The sequence below is a fragment of the Apus apus genome, chromosome 1, assembly GCF_020740795.1.
Source record: "Apus apus isolate bApuApu2 chromosome 1, bApuApu2.pri.cur, whole genome shotgun sequence".
NCBI lineage: Eukaryota > Metazoa > Chordata > Aves > Apodiformes > Apodidae > Apus > Apus apus.
In genome coordinates, this window is record NC_067282.1 from 175,087,090 (window position 1) to 175,100,297 (window position 13,208).

Here is a 13,208-nt window from a genome sequence, read left to right on the forward strand (position 1 = left end):
AGGTAATTTCTTTCAAATACTGAAAGCAAGGATGCTTTCACATCCAAGTTGTACATGATGGCTTTTGGTGTGATCTGATTAAAGCCTCAGGGCATATTTTCATCAAAAGACTGTAGACAGTAAATGGTGACTTAGTCATCATTGAGTTGTTGCAGTATTAAAGGGTTGTCTTTGCAACCATCTCCCTCCTAAGTTAGAGACAAGACAGAGTACAGGCATTCCTGGCAGGGTGACTCAGCCTTTAAAAGGGATGTATTCTTTCTTTTTGCCTCCACTAGAACACCATAGGGAGTCATCTGGAACCTCTACTTGGTTAACTGAGGGAGTGGTAGATAGAAGAGGACTTGGATGAGGGGATAGGAGATGGCCTAAAACTCATAGGAGGAAAAATGGTAACTCTGAGGAGTGTAGATATACTTGTGCAAGCTTGCATGAGAAGTCTCTGCTGGCATTACATTCCACCATGGAAAGCACAAGTTTGTATAGAAATATAGGTGGAATGGAATAGGAGTAGCAACAGCAGAAGTAACACAGCTCTAGCTTATTATCTCGGTGAAGCAATAAATACAGTGGTGACTTCTTTGTTTCATGCCTTCAGACAATTCTGGGGTCTTATGAAGTATTTGACAGAATCAGGAGATGATGGTGGAAGAGGTGAAGGAGAAGTCTCCCAGACCCTGGGTATTTTACCATCCTTTCAGCACTACGGTGATAAATAAGGTTGTTGGAGCCTGCAAGACGTAAGCTAGGAAGTGACATTGTGCTTCTTTCAAGGGGTATGAATGCTTGTCCTGCTGCCTTGTTGTGAATAACAAAGGGGAAAAGAAAGTTCTTGTGATAATGTATTAAGGAAAAATGAGCTGGAGAAGTCAAATTCAGTTTGGATATATAATTTACTTATATTCCAGCCTCTAGAAATATTTGCTTGTTTACTAGCCTTGTTTCTAAGTGGGATGTTTTGGCACAATTCACAGTCCCAGTTTAATGGACAGTTATAACAGGGATATCATAAGAAGCTAAACTTTATTGTGGCCAAGTTGCTTCCAGTCATCTGGCAGCTAGAGCTGTGGTAATGACAAGATCTGATGTAATCTTTGAGAATTTAATGAAAATAAAAGCTGTGTTCCTTCCAATAAAGGGTAACTAGCTTCATTTATAGATCTCTTTTTTTCCTTTGCTGTGCAGTCTGAACTGTTCTGTGGTGTGGATGTTGCTTTTAAGAGTCTGAAAAATGTTTTGAAACTGATTTCCCTTTGTCTTGGCTATTACCTCCTGCGTCTTTGAAGCCTGGCTTTATATCGCTGTAAAGCACATAGATTTGGAATTTGCGAAGAAATGGTGTATTCTATCAAATTCCTATACCATTTAATCATCTTCTTTTTTTCATGAATGCTTCCAATAAGAAGAGCATTGAAAAGAGGTATCCTTAGAATACAGGAACAGGGAATACTTACCTCTTTATTTTTTTTCACTAAAAAATAAGGATCTCATATTTGAGGTCTTTGATATTTCAGTGTATTGATTTGTCATTTCAAGTCTCAGTTGATGATTTTAGCCTATACAGTCCCCTAGGTAAATCAAGTCTGATTTGTGGTTTTCAGCTCTCAAGATTTTTCTCTTCACACATGTTCAGTCAGCCTGCAGAATATACCTTGCTTCACTGCATCTCATTCTCGGCATGGAGTCTTGCTCTTTGATCTTTTGTAAGCAGTGATAATAACTAAATGTTTGGAGGATAATATCAAGTGCCATGATACCAAAGATGCATGCTTTCATTCAAACATAGGTTTATGTTACTTTTATGTTTAGCAGGAGCTTATGCTTCTCATACTGGACACATGTGCTTCAGATTCCAGCAAGAACTGCTGACCTTGGGCATCTAAGGGCCATGGTTTCAGGCTTCAGCTCTTCTCATGATAGAGATAGCCAGTAGATAATTCAGGTGGTGTATGGGTATGGTGTTGAAGGTCCTACAGTAGGTTCTCTTCAGGTGTGCAATGAGATATTAATTCTTCCTATACTTACTCAGTCTAATGTATCACCTCTGAGGTACAAGTAACTTGTATCAGGTTTTGAAGAAATCCTTTTGTTCAAATATTTTAAATGGACATTGTGTCAACAGGCAGGAAGGGGGACACCTGACTCTGAGTTTTGTATTGGTTTCTTTGCCTCCTCTATGTTTTCAGATTTTGTTGGCAGATAACAGACAGCACTTGCACAACAGTAATATATTTTTCAAGAGACTTCTAACATAGATGTGGGAACATCCATCAACTACAGTAATAACCTTAAGAAAGAAGAAATGCTAATTTGAATCCCAAGAAGGTTCCAGCTTGAGCTCCTTGCGCAGAACATTCTAATCGTTCAGAATCAGAAATGAGTTTTCCTCTCACATAGTAAATGGTACAGGAGGCCTTTAAGAAACTGAGCGGTGATGTTGCAACTGAAGATAGATAGTTGCAGTTTAGGCACTCCTAGTATTATTTGGTGATAACTGAAACTAGTTAAACCCCTCATACAGATCTCAATCCCTTTGCCTATTTGGCTGTGAATGTTATTTATCTGGACTTCAGTAAGGCCTTCAACACCATTTCCCCACCTGATGAAGTTCAACAGGGCCAAGTGCAAAGTCTTGCAACAAGGTCAGGGCAATCCCCAGTGTTGGTACAGACCGGGAGATGAATGGATTGAGAGTGTCCCTGTGGAGAAGGTCTTGGGGATACCGGTGTCTATGCCTGATTGAATTCTTCAGTGAGTGCTTGAGAGATGCTCCTTATTCCCACCTCAGAATAATGGGACACTTACTGATTAGTAATCAAGAATGGCATAGTTATGGAAGGAAGCAGACAATAGCTGTGCTGCTCTGAAATGTGTTCTCTGCATGGATTCCAAAACTCTATTTCCAGCTTGTGTATCAAGAAAAGAATTAAGGACAACGCTGTGTGTTGGGCTCCCTCTTGTTTTGAGAAAGGGAGGTTATAAGTCAGTGGGACACACTGCTAAAAGTTCCAACTTTTAGGAGAATTTCTTGGTACATAGGATTCATAGACAGCAAAGCTGTGGTTTCACAAGCAATTTGCAGCAGTTCAAGTGTAGGCTACTTTTGAAGGAAATCTGTTCTTCTCCACTTTTCCCTCTGTCAGAGGGGCTGCACCAGGAATGAGATAATGTTGATCAGTATAACATGCTATAGAAAAAGAAAAAAGAAATACATTGGTTTGCATCTGGATCAGTTCCTTGATCCTGTTACCTTTGTAACAGGACAAGCCAGAAGGGAGGAAGGGCGGTACTTCTGTGTGTGGTGGCATTTCATGTTTAGATAAGGCTGTTGTTCACCAACTACTTTAAGCCAAATTGTAGAATCCATATGGATGGAATGTCTGAAGCTGTTATTGGGAATGAATAAACTTTTTTACTGCTTTTACAAAGAGTAACTTTCAAAGTGGTTCGCTTTGGTGTATGAATTGACTCCTGATTTTTACTATCTGGCTGCAGGATTATATATAAAAATGCCTGCTGGGTATGTAAATATGATTTTTTTATGAATGAAGAAATAAACCTTTCTTTGTGTCATATATATTTTCAATAAGGTTTTACAAATCAGTGCAGCTTTCATTAAAAGCAAAGGCAAAAACTTAGTGGTTTAAAGTTACTTTCTAAAACCCTCTAATACTTTACATCTTGATTCTACACATCATCTGTGTAAACCATCTTATGTCTATGACAGTTGCAAGGACATTACTTTTGTTCTTTATTTGATATTTTACCAATAAATTACAGGTTTTAGAGTGTATAGTAAGTAACCTTTGTACAGTAGTATTTCAACGTGTTGTCTAAGTGTTTACAAATGAATATAAAATTATAGTTAGTTGGATTTTTAAAACTGCATTTTTTCATTTATGAAGACTATTTTAGGATCGTTGCCTTTTATGTGGAGATTAGTGTTGGAAAACAGTATATGTGCATTTTCTAACCTTTTTGTGTACACTAAACATGAAATATTTTGAGGTAGCATCTCTGGACAGCTGTTTTGGCTTTTTCACCATACCCATGGGTAGAAAGGTACAGACGAATGCATGAGACATCTCTTGTGTAGCAACTTGTTTTTCTTTGATAGCTTGTTTGCAGGACAAAAAGAGATACGATTTATCAGATGAGTTAAATATGCTAATCTTCTTACTTTTTTCTCTTTAGGTTGCAGCAATTTATAAAGATTCAAGTATTGGAAATCTTATAAATATAGTTATTGTAAAATTAATTGTAATTCACAATGAACAGGTAGGAAAAATAAATATTAATATTTCTTTTTAATAGAAGAATCAAATTACATGAATTTGCATTGTAATTCTGAAGTTTAAAATATTTATGTTTTAAGTACAAAATATTTTCTTTAAACTATGAAAATTTGTCTTAAAATAAGAAACTAAATGTTTAATATAAGGTAAACGGCAGAGCCTTTATTTAATGCCTGGTATTTCCCCATCTGTTCTGTTAGCCCTTCCTGTTGACCTAAATGGACATAAATCAGATACTATATGAAACCTTATGGTATAGCTATCTAAAATAGTAGTAACTATATGTGTGGAAACATGATAATAAAATTACAGCATTTAGAGAGATTTGATTGAGGATTTTCAGCGCTAACAGCTCTAATATTTTAAGACAGTAAGATGAATACCCTTTCCAAATACATGTTTTACTATTTATTTATTATAAATGTCACTCTTAAAAAAAATATTTATCATGTAATTCATGGTCATATGATTATACATTGATTAAAATAATGGATTCTCATGACTGATGACTTGTAGCTGAATCAATATCTGATCCTACAAACAAATCTGAGTCAGCTCTTACATGGAGTCCTGCTGGCTTCCTTTGCATGCACAATCATTGTTTTGTAGGTTAGGGGCACAAATGATGAAGTAGTAAGTGCACATGCATTAGTATTGAAATGCTTGTTTGTTTGTTTGTTTGTTTGGGGTGGTTTGTTGTGTTTTTTTTTTGGCCATGTCTTGTTTAGGAAGGACCAGCTATCACTTTTAATGCAGCTACCACTCTTCGTAATTTCTGCTTATGGCAGCAAGCACAAAACACTTTGGATGATACTCACCCTTCTCATCATGATACTGCTGTTCTTATCACTAGGTACAGTATCTGAAATAGCCATAAATACTCAGTGAGGTGAGACAAATGCTTCAGTTTCTTTTTTACATCATCATTTTTTAACTGTTCCACTTACATTGTTCATAGATAATTGAAATGAATAAAGACTGTCTTGCAGTTCCTAAACCACTGATCGTCAGTACATGAACAGTTACACTGACAGTGCTATGTTGGTGGCTAAGCATCTAATGAACCTTTCATTAAAGACGATAGAAATTACTTAGATCTGAAATTGTTACAAGGGAACTAAATATTAAACCATTGTACAAATATATGATAAGGATGGGGCGTTGCATGTAGGAAAATTCTCCGCCACCAAGTCTCCACAGGACGTTTCACCGTGGAACCCTCAACATCGGAACACCAGCACGTTCACTGATGAGGCAAAACTAGGAGGGGTGGCTGATGCTCCAGAGGGCTGTGCTGCCATCCAGGACAGACTGGACAGCTGGGCAGAGAGGAACCTAATGAGGTTCAACAAGGGGAAGTGTAGGGTCCTGCATCTGGGGAGGAAGAGTGCCATGCACCAATATATGTTAGGGATGGACCTGCTGGAAAGCAGTTCTGAGGAGAAGGATCTAGAAGTCCTGGTAGATTTTAAATTAACCGAGTCAGTATTGTTGCTGAGAAGCCAAATGGAATTCTGGGGTGCATTAGGAAGAGTGTGACCAGTAGGTTGAGAGAGGTCATCTTCACCCTCTATTCTGCCCTGGAGAGGCCACATCTGAAATACTGTGGCCAGTTCTGGGCTTCCCAGTTCAAGAGAGACAGGGAACTAGTAGAGAGAGTCCAGCAGAGGGCAACAAAAATGAGTGGGAAATTGGAGTATCTTCCTTATGAGGAAAGGTTGAGAGAGCTGGGACTTTTTAGCCTGGAGAAGAGAAGGCTGAGGGGAGACCTTATTGATGCCTACAAGTATCTAAAGAGTAAGTGCAAGGAGGATGGAAACAGACTTTTCAGTCATTTCCAGTGGCAGGACGAGGGGCAATGGGCATAAGCTGGAGCACAGGAAGTTCCATTTAAATATGAGGAAAAATTTATTTACGGTGGGGGTGACAGAGCACTGGAACAGGCTGCCTAGCAGGACTGTGGAGTCCCCTTCTGTGGAGATACTCAAAACCTGCCTGGATGCAGTCCTGCGTGATGTGCTCTAGGGGATCCTCCTTCAGTGGGGGAGTTGGACTAGAAGATCTCTAATGATTCCTTTTAGCTCTGACAATTCTATGAGTGCTGGGACAGCCGTCTGCAGGGACAACTCTCCGTGGATCGGCAGATGACACAGGGCTGTGTCGCTTCTCATCTGCTGATCTGCGAAGAGTTGACCCCATGTAAAGATGTCCTGGTGGTGAGTTGTCCAGTGGAGAGTCGTCCTGGTGGCGAGTTGTCCCTTCCCATTGTACAGAAGTAAATCAGCTGAAGGATTGAGTGACTTTCAGCTCCTGGTATTCCAGGCATAATTAGAACTTCCACAAGCCTACAAATGGAGACTATTTAAATATTAGTATCTATTCTTCCTGCACACCAGTCACCTCAGTAAAGGTTCTGGTGATCATTGAAATATTTCTCTTTTGCTGTTCCTTTTCATTATTTTTCCCTAGTACTCAAGTTGGATGTGCTCTAGCACTTCAAAATGTTTTATATTTGTCCTGAATTTAGCCTTGTTGTTTTGGTAGGTGGTCCACTACACAAAGTAGTTTCAAGTATACTGTGATTTGCAGTTTTTCCAGTAGGTTGTCACACTTATTCTACCTTCTGCAGTTAGAGAAATAACATAGTATTTGTATTTTTCTTCTTTGCAAGCTAGATAGAAAGCAATACTGTAGAACTTAGTCTGGGGAATTTAAATTACCTCTTTCACTAGAATGCAAATTTATAAAGATTGAAAATTTAGAATCAGATTTGCAAGTGCTGTATTTAATATAGCAGCAGTGAAATACTTTAAAAATATTCTTTTTATTTGGTGTAATAATTTAAAATAAATCTTTTTCTTCAAGGGAAGATATCTGCAGAGCTAGAGAGAAGTGTGATACTCTTGGTGAGTTATTCTTTTTTAATCAGTATGATTTTATAACAGAAACTCTGTAAGGGGATTTCACTGTAGGCAGAAAAATAAATTAGGAATAAATCAGAAAATAGATGCAAAAAATCTGCCTCTCAGTGCTTTTCTGCCTTGGCACATACTTTGGTGCCAGGTAGTTCTTTGTTTTGTGTAAATTTGTTGCATAGTTGAAGCATGACTTTCAACTCAGGTGCCATAGTATCAGTTTATAGAGTTACTCCTTCTACATGAACGTTAATTCTGTTAAGCTTTTATATAAGGATGCACCTTTGCAGGTTTGGCAGAGCTGGGTACAATGTGTGACCCTCTACGCAGCTGTTCTATAAGCGAAGAAAATGGATTGAGTGCTGCTTTTACTATAGCACATGAACTTGGACATGTGTAAGTACCTATTGCCCAGCAGGTAATTTTTTAAAGTTTTCTTTCAAATATGACCAATTTCCAGTGATAGGCTCTACCTTTCTGAGACATCTGCTGTGTCCTTTCAGAAGAGTCATTATTTTTGCCCCTTGCAGTGGGCCAGAGCCAGTTGCCCACCATCTAGAGGTAGAGAAATTGTTTTATAACCTGGTGGGTACTCTGAATTATGGGAAATACTGGCCGTAGAGCTGGGTTCTGTCCTTTTGTCATATGAGCTGGTGGGACACTGGAACAGATACCTTAGATGTGCAACATAGTCCTGTCCAACTGCTTTCTAGCCTTGATAAGAATTTACCTTTAAGGAAATAAAATTGTTAATATAACACAGAAATATTCTTCCTTTTGTTTGAGCCTTTCAGAATACAATAGAGTAACACAAAGAGAAACACTTTACACAGAAAAGTAAGAGGAGACGACAGCATTTTATTTTATGAAGCAAACCTCATCAGTGGTGGCAGAAAGATGCTATACTCTAGCTCCATGAGGCATGTCCCAGTGTAGGTAACGGTGATGTTACAGAGCTTCGTAGCTAGCTTGTTGATTTTCATGTGGCTGGAAGTTCATTTAGGTACATACCTTTTGTCACGGAACTTAAACTGAGATGTAAAATAAGATTATATGTAGTTCCATAAATACGATGTTGATGTGCTCTGTACTTTGTTTTTGTTACTGAATATTAAGAGTTACGATGTGAACATCAGAGTAGTATGTTATGGACAGTCTAGCGGTGGCCTGTATATTCAGTTGAGGAGATGAGTTGCTCATTTTGAGTGGCATACTCCCAAAACACTGGAAGTTTTCTGGTGAGCTAAAGAACTATGTGATTGTAAAATTTTTCCTGTGCCCAGCATTTTATAAAGAGGAGCATTTTGGATAAAGAGATAATTTTGTAAGGCGTTTTTAAGATAACTTTTGCCATACTGTCAGATTGTCATATGAAGTGAGTCCCGTTACATTTTAAGGCCTTTTCAAACTCCAAACTCAAGCATTTACTGCTTCAACAAAGAGAGTTTCAATTAATTATTGCTGAATTTGTTTTGGAGTTTGTCTGTTTTGCTTTTTAGATTTAATGTGCCTCATGATGACAGTTTTAAATGTAAAGAAGCTGGAATTAAACATCAATACCATGTGATGGCTCCAACTTTAAATTACCATACAAGTCCATGGACCTGGTCAAAATGCAGTCAAAAATATATCACTGAATTTCTTGAGTAAGTATCAGTATAATTCTGTGCTGTTTTTTCTAATATTTCATGTCTTTCTGAGAAGTATTTTAGAACTATTGCTACTGTTTTTGTGTTGTAGTCAGCTTTAACCTCTGACTTGTAGGGCCTCAGTCCTCCAGAAAAATACAGATAATTAACTCTTTGGATGATTCATGGCTTTGTTAAAGTTGCACTCAACACGTAAAGCTAAGACTTTTTTTTTCACTTTAGTGGCATTTGTAATTGAAAAACTCTTCGGTATTATTTTAGTAGTTCAGAATGGACACACTTTTAGGCATTTTTATTTAAAAAATAATTGGTAGGTATAATTTAGGAAGTACCATATTTTTTTTTCCTATAATGTGAAAATGAGAAATAAGAGCCAGAATGGAAAAAAATGTTAAGTTTTGTTGGATATTATGCAAAATCCAATCAAGGAAAATCAAGTGACCTTGTCTATTTTATTTATTTTAATTAAAGTCATTATTTAGACAGGTAGGCATGCAAACCTGTAAGTCCCCTGCGATATGCTTGTATAAGTGTAGTGTGAGTAGGCTCCCAATGAATTAATTAGAAGTGATTTATTCACATTTTGTTCTTCTTCTTACAACAGTACTGGTTATGGTGAATGTCTCCTAGACAAACCTAGTGGAAGAATATATGATCTTTCCTCTCAGCTGCCTGGGTCAATGTATGATGTCGACAAGCAGTGTGAACTTATGTTTGGTCTTGGGTCACAAGTGTGCCCATATCTGGTGAGTGAGCAACATACAGTCCATACTAAAAAAAATACTGAAAGGTAGGTTTAGAAAGTAACTCTCAGGCTTTCTGGTTTCAGAAGAATTTTATCCTGAAATATGTGAAAATTCACATTATTTTCCATTGAAGGGGAAAGAGTTCTGTGGAGAGAATTGCAGCTCCATATGCTAGAAATACATAGAATTAAAAAGTAAGATTAGTTCATTTAGATTTGCACATCTGTGAATATGATTATAATTCCTCTAAGACATCTAAAGCTGTGTAAATTAAGTCTTCCTGCAACTACTGAAAGGGAATTATTTCAACACTTCTTAATTTTTTTCACATTATAGCTCCTACCTTGCATTAACAGGTCTTTCTTATCTGCTTCTTTTAGTGATTTTTAAATATTTGTAACTTTAATATATCTATATATTTATGTATTTGTCCAGAATATTTGGTCCCTCTACTTTGTCAGAGTCAGAAAATATTTTCATGCCTCTTAGAGCGTTTTGTATATTTAACCAAAAATTTATTTAAACCAAAATCTGAATCTGGAAAGAAAATTTATGCAGATAAATAAATGTTGTGTTTTGAAACTTTTGTGTGGCCAATGCAATATAAAATAAATAGAAATATCACATTATGTCTTCATTCATTACTATTGAGATATCACAGAGTTAGATTTTGGAAGAACCTCTTTTAGCATTTCATGGCTTGCTGGAGCTGTTTAAAGGAGAGAATTTTAGAGCATACTCAGACTTAAAATTAAGTGGAGCTGTTAGTGACGTAAAGTGTTGTTTAGAAAGTAAAGAGAAAGTTTAGAAAAGTAAAGGAGGATTCAAAGACCTAAAGATGGTGTAACTGAAGACTTCTTTGTAAATTTTGTAGTCTACAAAGGTTATTTATCTATGAAGAGTCCTTTAAAAATTTGTAAAGGAGACTTTCTTACTAATTTTTTCTCACTTTATGTTCAAAGTCAATTCCAGTTAGTAATATTTATCTGGGGATTGTACTCAAACTGTGCTGCGTAGTATCAGCTGTAATCTCTTACATGCTGTTTTATTAAGTTATCTGCCCAGTTAGAAAATGAAGTTATCTATTACTTCTAATGAGATCAGTTGCAAATATTCCATATTTCTGTCTGGCTTTATGCCTTTTTTATTTTATATTTTATATTTTTTCTTTTTATTTTTCTTTTTTTAAATTTTATCGGTAAAATATCATAGTACTAATAGCAGAAACTAAACTCACATAGTGTATGAAAACATTGCAAATCTGTCAGCTGATATCTACAATGTTGTTACAAGTACAACAAAGGTAATCTTGTTTTCTTCTTAGAAACAATGCAAACGCTTATGGTGCACAAGCACAGAAGGAATTCACAAGGGTTGCCGCACTCAGCACATGCCTTTGGCTGATGGAACAGCTTGTGGTGTGGGAATGGTAAGCCTTCATGTCTTTCTTGGCACTTGCACATGGCAGAGTCATTGATGTGGGTAAGAAAGATAAGTGCTTTACTGCACTTGTAGCATACTGATGGTGTGAAGAATACCTACCTGACTTCACCTGCAGTTTCTGTTACACCTGTAATGTTGTGGCATACATAATGTGGGTTGTCTGTTTGGAGTAATGATCACAGAATCACGGAATCTTAGGGGTTGGAAGGGACCTCGAAAGATCATCTAGTCCAACCCCCCTGCCAGAGCAGGATCACCCAGAGCACATCACACAGGAACACGTCCAGGTGGGTTTTGAACGTCTCCAGCGAAGGAGACTCCACCACCTGTCTCGGCAGCCTGTTCCAGTGCTCTGCCACTCTCACAGTAAAGAAGTTTTTTCTGATAAGGTGTGAATATCTAATCAGTCAAGGTACAATCAAGGCACTTTCAGGACCTTCAATAGAAACAGAAGTAGTGATGGAGGGTAGATGAATCCAAAGGTATCAGGGAGGATTTGAGTGGTTTAGTTTTGGATTTGTATGTAGTTTGAGAACAAACTAGGTGCTTGAGCACTTTGCTGATCTAGTCTTTGGCTTCTCTCTGTCTCAGTTCACCACCAGTAAATAGAAGTATTTTCTTACCTGTCTGGGGATTGTGAGAATAAATATTTCAGAGATCTTTTACATGCTCAGATACGAAAATTATTATCTCAGGTACTCAAGGTTTATTATATTGAGCTGCTTAGAATAGATAGGACGGGTGGGAAGGAGGACAGACGCTGCCTCAACATCCTGACACCCCATGTGGGGCTTCTGCCTCCAAAGCCTTTGGCAGCTTCTTTGTCAAAGGCTACACAGAGGGAGTGGAGAGCCATAATTTTGGGATGTGGTTTCCTACTGACATCCCACTTGATCACCCTGAAAAATCCTTGATTTTGAGGACAAAGTGAATTGAACACCTCCAGAAGGGTAGGTATAACTTCACAAGCCAAGCTAAGGCCACACTGAAAAACTTCTCACCTTCACTGACCAGGCATCTTGGTGGCATTTCCCTCTAGCAATGAGGAAAACCAGCTTTGCCTTCAACCACGGATTCTCAGGCTCTTCCCACTGAGAAGTTGCATTTGGATAGGTAGTGTGCTTTTGGAACTTCAGGGGCTGTGGGAACAATGTTAATTTTTTATCTTATAATAGTTTCATAGGTTTAAAGATTATTTAAAAAATACCTTTTCTACTTTCTGTGTATAATAGGATGCTGCATTTCATTCAGTTATTACTAAATTTCAGCGAATAACTTTTGATTTTTATATACTGCTTTTTTTTTCTTTTTCTGTATTTGATAAGAGAGTGGTAGTGATAAATTTGAAAATATTTTCTTAATGGATAATGATTTAGTGAGTAAACCATCTCAAATGTTTTCTTTCTCTCTTGCAAGATTAGGAAAAGTTATTTGAAGGTTGTAGTGGAAGCTTTGCTTGATTAAAATCTATGCATGCAGCTGGTGCTATAATGTTTAAACCATTTTTCAGCTGGTCACTGGAAGGAAGGAAGTTCATCTTTATATGAAACTTTATGTGTAACCTTTAGTTCAATTAACTTGTCTCTAATTTGGCAACATCAGAGCATTTCTTTCATATAAGAATACAAAAACCTATTTTATGCAATTACTGCAGTGAAACCAGTTTTCTCTAGGAAGTAAAGAGCTAATTACAGTCATTACCTCTGAGAGTTGTAAGAAAGAACAGCAATTAATTGGACAAATTGTCATCTCTTCTTGTCCTAGAGACAGCTCCTTTCAAGCTCAGCCAGCGAGTTTCTGTTGATGTTAATGGAATTAAGACAGGACAACTAGTTATTGTAATTAATATTTGCCAGCATGCTTAAGTAAATTTATATTTGGCATTTGCAGCATTATTGCTGTGATGAATACCAAAAAGGTCCCTTTAAAGCCTTTGGAATTTTAGTAGCAACATTTTAAGCTTAGATTTCACACTTGAGTTTATTTTCATAGTAATCTTGAGGTTTTCTTTAGGTTGTGTATCTGGTTAGTGAGTTTTGCTGTGTGGATTTCTCTAGCTGTCATTGAATCTGTCCTTCTCCAAGGTGCAAGAAGATACAAATCTAAAAATGTTGGAGACTCTCAAGTGAATAAGAAAACAGCTTTTCCTGAGTGTATGCA

General features: G+C 37.2%; 1 protein-coding gene across 1 annotated transcript in view; it reads left to right on the forward strand.

The window, feature by feature from the left end:
• Window positions 1-13,208, forward strand: part of ADAMTS20 (ADAM metallopeptidase with thrombospondin type 1 motif 20) — a 90,804-nt gene that overhangs the window by 18,860 nt on the left and 58,736 nt on the right. The window contains exons 5-11 of the mRNA XM_051607916.1: window positions 4,195-4,278; window positions 5,024-5,148; window positions 7,161-7,201; window positions 7,501-7,606; window positions 8,710-8,856; window positions 9,464-9,605; window positions 10,930-11,034. Of these exons, the coding sequence (XP_051463876.1) occupies window positions 4,195-4,278; window positions 5,024-5,148; window positions 7,161-7,201; window positions 7,501-7,606; window positions 8,710-8,856; window positions 9,464-9,605; window positions 10,930-11,034 (750 nt within the window). The remainder of the gene's footprint in view (window positions 1-4,194; window positions 4,279-5,023; window positions 5,149-7,160; window positions 7,202-7,500; window positions 7,607-8,709; window positions 8,857-9,463; window positions 9,606-10,929; window positions 11,035-13,208) is intronic.